The sequence below is a fragment of the Canis lupus genome, chromosome 15 (genome assembly GCF_003254725.2).
Source record: "Canis lupus dingo isolate Sandy chromosome 15, ASM325472v2, whole genome shotgun sequence".
NCBI classification, from domain to species: Eukaryota; Metazoa; Chordata; class Mammalia; order Carnivora; family Canidae; genus Canis; species Canis lupus.
Window position 1 is genome coordinate 7,732,347 of NC_064257.1, and position 10,154 is coordinate 7,742,500.

The window sequence follows — 10,154 nt, forward strand, 5'->3', positions numbered from 1 at the left end:
TGCCTGGCTTTTCCTGCACCTGCAGGATGCTCTCTCTCTTCTCAAGACCTAGCTCAGGAGATGCCACAACACAGCCCCTCACAGTGACAATCCCACCACCCTGGGGCCCAAGGGGCCCTCCCTGTGCCCTTCATTGCATGCATATATGGCAGGGGTCTCATCGTTCCACCTTCAAGCTGGTCTCCCGCAGCCTCCTCCAGGAAGCCCTCCCTGCGCCCCAAGCCCAGACCTCGAGTCTCCCTTTGCGTCCCCCCTTGCACCCGCGGTAACATGTTGTGGCCTGCCTTCCTCGACATGGTGGAAGTTGGCGGAGGTCAGAGACCGTCCCCATCGTTCCCACTGTGGCATCCAAGCAGTGGGCGCACGATCAATATGGCGAAGGTCGTTGCCGCTGTGTCTGGGTCGATCCCGGCCACTAAGGTGAAGCTCTTAGAGAGAAGGGCTCCTGCACTGCTCATCTCTGTGTCGTGGGACCCAGCACAGGGCCTGGCAGCCCAGAGGGCAGCCAGGAGTGTTTGTTGAATGAATCTGCAAACACAGGAATGGACAAATGCCACTTCCCGGTCAGGGCAAGGGGGTCACTGCAGACCCAAAGCCCTGTTCCGAGGCTGTGGATTGTCAGCAGTGGGGTGAGGGTGGGGGTCTGAGAGGGCCTCGGTCCTAGACTAGGAGTCAGGCGGTGGCTTCCCACGATTCTCTAAGCCCAAATTTAAGTCTAATTAAAACATAGCTCAGTAAGAGTCTGGAGTTTGATGAACACTAGATAGAGTCATCGGTTTCTCCCCAAAAGCCCATTTGTCCCATTTCTTCCCCATCTCAGGGAACGGCCCACGGTCCAACCCGCAGCGCAGGCCGACGGCCTCGGAGGAGCCCTGCTGCCTCCGCGCTGGCTGCTCTCCCAGTGGTCTTCCCGCGTCCTCACGCAGGCCCGCACGCCCTGTCCACACCGCAGCTCGAGAGGCCTTTGAAGACCAGTCAATTCACTCATGCTACAGCCCCGTCCCCAAGGCCTCTGCTCGGGTCCCGCCCCACGGAGATTCCCATCCGGGCTCTGATGGTCACCCCCCGGGCCGCCTCCACCTTGCCAGCCTGCTTCCCATCGCTCTGTCCCATGTCCCCCCGACCCCCGGTACCTGCCCGGGTCCCGCGCTCCCTCCCCGGGCTCACCTCGATCTCGGGCTCCTCGTAGTCGCCCTTCCCCGGATTTCTCCCGACCGGCCCCAATTTCAGGTCACATGACCACGTCTCCCCAGAGGGCCCTGCCCTGACCCCCTCCCCGCCGCTGCCTCAGGGTGCTGTGCTGGGACCCGCGTTCTTTCCATCAGAGCACTCGTTGCCACCTCAAGTGATTCGGTCTCTTTTCACGTGTTTGGTTCCCTCCAACTAGCACGCCAGTGCTTCTCGCGTTCCAGAACCACCAGCATCTTGTTCACTTGCTTTCTGCTTCTGTCTCCAGCTTGAGAGGAAGCTCCCAGACGGAAAGCCCCACCCAGCCCGGGGCTCCATCCCACTCCTTCTCAGCGCGTTGCCGGGCACACAGTTGACGCTTATTGAGGATTTGCTGAGTTAATAGCTGAATGAATGGATGAATGGACGAGCTCAGAATGTGCGCACACTATGAAGCTGGCTCGTGGAGGAGAGCGAATGCGTCCTATTCATCGGCTTTAGCATGAACACAGAATACGGAGACGATCCAGTTTGCACAGACTGGGGTCACCCCTGGGTTACCGTGCTCGGTCCCGGTCACTGCACTGTCACGGGGACCACAGTGAGCGTAGAAAGCTGACCGGGTTGGCGCGGGAAGGGAAACTTAGGAAACCAGCAACGATCAGCTACGGAAACCAGAAATCCCAGGAAGGACGCCGGCGCCATCCTTTAATAGCTCAAGAGCGGCTGGAAGAACGAGGGGGTTGACGTAGCTTGCAGCCCTAAGCCCGTGGATCTGAATCCAGATCCATGGGTGTTCGTTTGATAGAGACAGATGCCATGTAGGAAGGAAACGGTCCCTTGACAGCCTGCATTCGCATCTCGGGAGGTGGTGAGCTTGTCATCTAAGAAAATGTACGGGCGGGTAACGCCTTGGCGAGGATGTTGAGGGATTCAAGCAGCAGAAGACGGCCTCCGATACCCCTTTCAACCCTGACACATCTGGGATTTTGTGATATACAGGGATTGAGTCCACAAGACGTTTCTGGCCAACAGGGGTTCTGAAACTTACTTATCTAGCAGAAAACATCACCCAAACCGGGTCTGCACGTTAAGCAGTGGGAAGACGTGCTGAGGGGTATCTCAGGGGCTTGCAGCCATCCCGCAGACACACCGGGCAGCTCACTGGGTTCGAAGCCCGCCATCTGTGTGTGACCATCCAGCCCACGAGGCTGTCGGGTGGCGTGAGGACCCAAACGCCGCTTCCACTTTCCGGGGAACAGCCCGCACTCCCTACAGCACGGTCGCTCAGGTGAACCTGGGTGTGCTTTCTGAAACCCCAGCACCCTGTAACCACCGGGGCCCCGGGCAGAGACCCCAACCCCCCAGCCTATGACCTCCTCTGCAAAACGGGTTTCATTAAAACCCCGGGGAGGGGAGGAATCGGACCGAGAATGGCACAAATGTGACACTTCATGAACCTCGGAGACAGACCTTATTCTATTGTATACATGGGAACATCTGCATAATAAAAAGTAAAAAAAAAAAAAAAGAGGGAGAGTTTAAAATAGTACCAACCTCACATAATAATTGCATAATAATTCACATAATAATTTAAAGTCATCGTCGTCATCGTTATTGTCCCAAGGAGTTTATACGGATCCTAGTTATTACCATTATTGCCAGGGACGTTTAAATATCCCGCTGAATCATCCCAACAGGCCACTGCGGTGGTGGAGATGGTCTCCACGTGGCAGATAAGGAAACTGAAGCTCGCAGAGGTTAAATCCCACAGCACGATCTGAAGCAGCTACGGGGCTCCGCCGTCACGGCTGCCTGGGTTTCAACAAGAGCCCCTCGTGTTCTACTTGGGTGATGGCCACACACTTCTGACATGGGGTGTTCATCTCAGGCGGGGGTTTCTGAGCTTTCTCAGTGGCAAAACCATTGTTTTTTTGTTGTTGTTGTTTTTCCAAATGCTGCTTTTCCTGCAAACTCCAGGGAACAAAACCCCAAAAAGCCAAGCAAGCCCTCTGGCCAAAGTGGGTATGGTGCCCCAGCAACCTAGCCCCTTGATTCTAGGGTGGCCCCTGAAGCCCCTTAGGGTCCAAGAGCAGAGTGTGACAACCCCCGACTGAAGCCAGCAGCGACAACAACAACAAAAAAACCCTAAGCTCTGAGAATTCCGTGTGAGGACAGCCTCCTTTGCATAATGCAGCTTTGGAGGTGGGGGGGTGGGGGGGGCTCCTGTCTCCGAGGCCTGTGATCCTCATTATCAGCTCTGAGGTGGACCAGGCAGGGCAGATGACCCTCAATTTGCAGATGAAAAGACATCAAGGCCAGATGGAGTTGAGCCACTGGGCAAAGGTGCACCAGTTCACTTTGGGGCCAAGCGCAGACTGGAAGCAGACCTGTGTCCATTAGCTCAGTGTGACCTGGCAGAGAGGGTGCCATCTACTGGAAATTGCCACTGACCCTTGGTCCACAAAGTGAACGATCAGCGTCTTGGCCACCGAGTGCTGAGCACAGCCCCGAGGCCCCCTGCCAGGGCTCCATCCCGGAGCAGATGGCAATGGGCAGCAGAGGGGGGGCTCAGCGCCACTGGGGGGCTGGCGGCAGGATTCGGCCAGTAGACGGGCCATTCCCATTCCAGCCGCATGGTGCTGGGCACAGGGCAGGGTGAGCAGTGACAGCCGGGTGCCTTCCACCTTTGTCGGCAGCCCGAGAGGGGACAGCAGGGAGTGCACCTGGGGCACCTGCACACACTTCGCCTTTCTTCCCAGCTCTTTTCTAGAAATCCCCGAAACCAGACATCGTTGGTGATTGCCTGGATGCCCCCCCACCCCACATCCGGCATCTCCGACTTGAACTGGAGCATGTGTTGGAGCAGGCAACACTTAATTATCACTTAGTCTTCAATTAGCACTTAATTATTAACACTTAATCCATCTGTAAAATGGGGACACCAATACCTGCCTCCTAGGGACCCTGGGAGGATTAATTAACGTCTGCAGCCCACTCTGAGGATGCCAGACATGACTGGGGGCTCACAGTGGCACTGACGGCCGTGGCGCTTCGCTCGCTTTTCCTGACGCGCTCTCTCCTTCCTTTCCCTGCGAATTTCCAGCCCCAATCATATCTGCCCAACATTGAGCTCTGTGTTTCCCAGGCACAGGATTCCCCAACTAGGAAAAGGGCTATTTACAGCCATCCTCCCGCACTTTAATTTTCTATTGTGCCCTCTGAATATGTCAATGCCTTCCCAGTAAATATTTTGATGTGCGCTCTTGCAGCGGCTTCTGTGGAGGCTGAATGGGACAGCTGCTCCCTGTATTAGGGAATTCCAGATGTGGTTTAAAACCACCAGACTCATCTGTGACAGTGCCTAGCCTCTGGGAGCGGGAAAGGGAACGTATCGCAGAGCTGCCTGGAGGGAGAGCCACGGGCATCCGACCCTCAGCCTAGGCCGGTGAGGGTTTTCGAGGGCCTCGGATCTACACCTAGGTGGCCTGGGCAAAGGGAAAAACACCAGCCCTTTGTGGGCTGGTCAAGAGGCAGCAGAAATACAGCCCTGGTCTGGCTCTTCACCGGGGAAGCTCAGGATCCTGGTCACCCACCCTATAAAGATTGGACAAAGGACCCCAACAGGTGGAGAGAAGGCATATACAGCCTAAGGGTTTAACCAGACTCAACAACGGGCCAGAACATTCCCCCAGAAGGTCGGACCTCGGCTCCTCCCTCCTCCCTTGGTGCCAGCCACAGACGGGGACACTCACCCTTCTTGGAAGCTGAGCCCGTTGTCTCTCGGAGTCCCAGCCACCGGGGCAGAGAGCTGTTCCTTCACGGTCCTGGGCTGCAAGGCCTCGGGCAGGCCTTGAACTCTTTTCCAGATTTCGTGGCAAGTCTTGTCTAAGCTGTCTTGGGGTGTGTCCTGGTGGATCCAGATGTATCTGGGGAATGGGCCCAGGGCGGAGGGGCGCTTGGCCACCAGGGCTGAGGATGAAGGGAGCCCATTTCCACTGGCCATCCTCCTCCTGTCTTTCCGGAGGCCCCTTCGTCCGCCCAGGGCTTGAAGACAGGGGGACCATCCACCACCACCCCTCATTCACCGGAGAGGGAGATGAGGATGGGCAGACGCAGGTCAGTTCTGCGTGGCTGTTGCTTCAGCAAGGTGGCTGTGCTCAGAGGCCTTCGCGGTGGGTGTGAGGGGAGGATGGAGCACCGCTCTCTTTTGGGGAGGGGGAGCTTATTTTGATTTGCTTTTATTTGCTCTCTTCTGACTTTTGCCCCCCTCCCCCTCTCCCGTAGAAGAAAATATTTGAAAGTCAACAAAAACCAGTAGCTTAGTAACCGTGGAACCCCCCTGAGCTCAGGAACCGGGTGCCTGGGCGGGCAGAATGACATCTGGGAACAGCTGGAGGGGGAGGGCGGGCTCTCCCCGCAGCCCCCGCCGTCCCGTCGCCACGCCCCCGTGACACCTGCAGCCCTCAGCCCAGTCCAGGGCTGGTGGGCAGGTGCTAGGCCAGGGCCCGGCGCAGGTGCTAAGTCAGGGCCCGGTGGGCAGGTGCTGGGTCAGGGCCTGGCGCAGGTGCTAGGCCAGGGCCCGGCGGGCAGTTGCTGGGTCAAGGCCCGGTGCAGGTGCTAGGTCACGGCCTGGCAGGTAGGTGCTGAGTCAGGGCCTGGTGCAGGTGCTGGGTCAAGGCCTGGTGCAGGTGCTAGGTCAGGAACCGGCAGGCAGGTGCTAGGTCATGACCTGGCAGGCAAGTGCTAGGTCAGGGCCCAGGGCAGGTGCTAGGCCAAGGCCCAGGGCAGGTGCTGGGTCAGGGCCTGGGGCAGGTGCTGGGTCAGGGTGCAGGGCAGGTGCTGGGTCAGGGCCTAGGGCAGGTGCTAGGTCAGGGCCTAGGGTAGGTGCTAGGTCAGGGCCCAGGGCAGGTGCTGGGTCAGGGTGCAGGGCAGGTGCTGGGTCAGGGCCCGGGGCAGGTGCTGGGTCAGGGTGCAGGGCAGGTGCTGGGTCAGGGCCTGGGGCAGGTGCTGGGGCAGGGTGCAGGGCAGGTGCTAGGTCAGGGCCTAGGGTAGGTGCTACGTCAGGGCCTGGGGCAGGTGCTGGGTCAGGGCCGGGGGCAGGTGCTAGGCGCGGCAGGGGCGGGGTCAGCCCTCGGGGTCCCGCCCACCGTCCCGGGGCCTCCCAGGGACCCCGCCCCCACGCCCTGGGGCTCCGGACGGCAGACCCCGGGGTGCCCCCCCCCCCCCCCCCCCGTTACCCCAGCAGACACCTGCCCGCAGGCCCGCTGCCTGGGCCGACTTTGCCGGCGCCCACACCCTGGGCCCAGCGCCGGGTTCCTCTGCGGCCCAAGCGCAACGGCTCGGAGCGGAGCGCGGGCGCTGGGTTCGGGGTTCGGCGCCCAAGGCCCCCGGGCAGGTGGGGGCGGGGCCGGGACGACCCGGGGGCACCTGCACCTGCACCTGCCCCGTCGCGCCCGCCGCTCATGCACAAGCTCTGCACCTGCCGGGGGCCCTGCCCGGAACCGCCGATGTGGACCCAAACTGACATTTTTGGGGGGCGCTTACCGTGTGCCAAGCTCTGGGCTTCCCGTGTCCTAGCCAACCCACCAAGCTCGTGAAGTTAGTACCTTTGTTACCGGTGGGGCCTGGAGGAAACGCAGTCTGCGGGTCAGAGGGGGTCGGTCCAGAGCCCACCAGGAAGACAGGAGCTGGGATTCACACCCAGGCCCCCACCCTCCAGGCCCCACCCAACCGTCACGGCCTTAGGGATCCCTCCTGAGCTGGGTTCAGCAGGTCCCCAGGGTGGAGGGGGAGCGGGGGGCAGTGGGGTCAGGGGCTCCTGGCCAGAGAGAAGGGCTAGGTTAGCAGTTTGCGGCCCAGTGAGCTCACCTCTCTCCCTGGATGGGCTTCATTAAACTCAGAACTGATGCGGCACTTTGCCTGCCCAGGGCTCCACGGCCCCGGGGGTCAGGGGTCCACCCAGGAAAGGGAGAGCGAGCCAGATGACTGGGAGAAGAGTGGATGGGAAGAGACCAGCCACGGCCACCTCCTGGCTGGGGGGGCCCAACCCCTCTTTTAACCTCCCCTATGCGCCTTCCTTCCTTCATTCCCCAGGATTGGCTGAGCACCCCAGGTGAGATGCGGGCACCGAGGACGCATGCAGGTGAGCAAACTGGCACGGTCCCTGCTCTCCTGAGGCCTGTATTCTAGTGTAAGGAGAAAGATCGCACACTAGCGAAGTAAATAAGCACTAATTACAGACGAAACGAGGGCTCTGACGGAAACTAACCATCACCACGTGTGCCAGTGCCTCGAATTGGGCATAGAAAAGGGAAAGTATCACGGAGTGGCCTCCAGGGAAAGCCACGGGCATCCGACCCTCAGCCTAGGCCAGTGTGGGTTTTCAAGGGCCTTGGATTGACAACTGGGTGGTCCATGCAGAATGAAAAATGTCCCCTTCGTGGGCCAGTAAAGAGGCAGCAGAAATACAGCCCTGGTCTGGCTCTTCACCCGGGGAACCTTAGGACCCTGGTCACCTGTCCTATAAAGACTGGACAAAGGACCCCAACAGGTAGAGGGAAGGCATAGGGGAGGACAGGGGGAGGGGAAAGGTGGCAGCATCAGATGGATGGCCAGGTAGGCCTCCTTGAGGAGCTCAGGTGTAACATTGGAGATGAGACAGAAGGAGAATCCTTTTTTTTTTTTTTTATAAAATGGTGTTGAAAATTCTTATGAAAACCACATTTCTGGCACATAGTAGGCACTCAACAAATACATGTTGGATGAATTAATGCTATATCATTTGTAAAGTACCTGGCATACAGTCGGCGCCCAATACACAGCTTTGCTCTTTAAAGAAGGCCTGAGTTCCTGGGAATGTTGACTCTCAATTTTGAAATCCGAGCTTCATTCGCCTTTGATTTTCATTATAAAATTGAAGATGTGCTCCTTTGGGGAAAATTCTGAGGACCTAGACTGAATAAAATTATAGTTAAGAATGTAGAAAACCTTTTAAGATAGTGTATTTAAAGGAAAAGTGATCATTTCTGATGAAATATTAATAGTTCTGAAAATGTCACTCAGTGTTTGTGCTGCTTGGCATTTGGTTGGCTAACACCCATGCTTAGAGCAGAAGGCCAACAGCCCGGCCCTGCCCCGGCCACAGGATTCTGGAAAGTTAGCCAGCTCACTCGCTCCTGTTCCTTCTCCCCCCACAGCAGGAGGCTAGGCAACAGGGGCTAAATTGGAAGGGATTGAAAAAAAAATAAAATAAAATAAAATTCAGCAGGGATAGGGAATGTTTCTTGGAGCACACAGCTGAGGTTTCCAGAAGATTCTGCAGAAAACATAAGCGAAGTAATTCGAAATAGTATAAAACTATGTCTGATATGGTAGCTGCTAGCCACATATGGCTATTTTCATTTTAATCCTATTTTAATGTAAATTAAGTTAAAATCTGAGTTCCTTAGTTACATCGGCCACATTTCAAATGCCGCATGTGGCTCGCGGCTGCCATTTTGGACTGCGTGGGGGGCATCTGCGTGGTCATGAGACACATGGGCTCTAGAGCCAGACTACCCGGACTCGACTTCTGAGTTCATGGGTTCTGGCGACAGATTACCCTGTGCCTTGGCCTGTTGGTTCTCTAGGGATGCTGCAGGAAGGGAGGCTAAACCCGAGAAATGCATTTCTTCCCGGTTCCGGAAGCTTGGAATTCCAAGACCAGGGTGTCGGCAGGGCGTCTCGTGGGCTCCTGGCTGGCTGGCTTCTCCCTGTACCTTCATATGGTCTTCGCTCGGTGCACCTGTCCTCCTCTTATCAGGACCCCAGTCATCCCAGATTAGGAGCCAATCCAGAGTCTCATTTTACCTTAATCACTCTTTAAAGGTTCCATCTCCACCTAGAGCCATATTTTGAGTTTTTTTGGGGGGGTCGTTAGGGCTTCAACATATGAATTTGGAGGGACACTATTTAGCTCCTAACACTTGGTCGTATCTATAAAACAGGATGATAACAAAGAACACCTGCTTTGCAGAATCGTGGTGGACGTGCTATTCCTGAGTCACGACTTAACACACGGGACGCGTGGCCCGTAAGAGACGCACAGCAGTGCCGTATATCCGTCCCTTTGTTGATTACGCTGAAATGTGTGCTACCGGGGTTTCTAAATAACAGCTTTTGTGCAACGCGTAGGGAGGGGAGGACTTGAGCTGCACTGGGGAAATTGCTCTGTGAGGAAGGGACAGACTCAAGTCATCAACTAAGCCCTTCCAGGCTTTGTTCATTTTTGAGCGCCTGCCACGGGCCAAGATTGTGCAAGACACAGGGTGAAGAGATGAATAAAACCTCTAACTTAGACGTCGTCATAGGCGCGCGAAGGGAGCGAAGCTTTCCAGAAGTCCCTGGCACACAGCAGATTTGGGGACATCAGAGCCTGTTGGGGTCCTGCTCAATGTATGTCGTGGTGCCCCTGCAGCACGCAGGCGTCTCGGTGCCCAGCACATGGAGTGGTGTCCGTGGAATGGGCGACCGTTGAATGCGGGGACCAGGCCGCCATTGGCACCTTGAACGGTGGGTTCGATTGGTTTGAACAAATTCTTAAACTGCCTGTTACTGCCCTCATGATGCTGGGCAGATTGCTTGCCCCCGGTATACCCCCATTTGCTCATCTGGTGAAACGGGGACAATAAAATGCTGACCTCGTGGAGCTGCTCTGTGACAGGTACAGAGCTCAGGACAGGGGCCAGTGAATGTTAGCTACCATTATCTAGGATTCCGAGAGCCTCGGTTTTCAGTCTGGAAGCAGGAAAACCTCAGGAAGAAGCAACTCTCCTTCCCTACTCCCCAGCCGAAGCCTCCACTCACTCACAGGGCCTTGGTCGCTGTCACCTGCCGGCCAGGGTGGGGAACACGTCCAGGTGGTGGGTGCAGCCTGTGCTCTGTTAAGACCTTCACGGGCCAAAACCAGCTTCCTCTTGGAGGGCCCTATCCCTCATCTAACATAG

General features: G+C 57.0%; 1 protein-coding gene and 1 long non-coding RNA gene across 11 annotated transcripts in view; one reads left to right on the top strand and one right to left on the bottom strand.

The window, feature by feature from the left end:
- C15H1orf94 (chromosome 15 C1orf94 homolog) overlaps positions 1-6,520 on the bottom strand; it is a 39,574-nt gene extending 33,054 nt beyond the window's left edge. For 6 of the 7 annotated variants that reach the window (XM_049094351.1, XM_049094349.1, XM_049094352.1 and 3 more), the window contains exons 1-2: positions 6,408-6,509; positions 4,923-5,899 (exon numbers count right to left, since the gene is read on the bottom strand). In XM_049094351.1, coding sequence (XP_048950308.1) covers positions 4,923-5,251 — 329 coding nt within the window. In that variant the 5' untranslated portion in view covers positions 5,252-5,899; positions 6,408-6,509. Of the gene's footprint in view, positions 1-4,922; positions 5,900-6,407 lie in introns of all 7 variants that reach the window. The other variant, XM_049094350.1, reaches the window with a different exon arrangement.
- The window catches only part of LOC112642435 (uncharacterized), an 11,329-nt gene continuing 6,694 nt past the window's right edge, over positions 5,520-10,154 (top strand). Inside the window, exons 1-3 of one of the 4 annotated variants that reach the window (XR_004805264.2) lie at positions 5,520-5,806; positions 7,264-7,312; positions 9,156-9,720. This is a non-coding gene — a long non-coding RNA (uncharacterized LOC112642435). Of the gene's footprint in view, positions 5,807-6,565; positions 6,769-7,263; positions 7,313-9,155; positions 9,721-10,154 lie in introns of those variants that run through there. The other 3 variants (XR_004805265.2, XR_003125247.3, XR_003125246.2) reach the window with 3 other exon arrangements.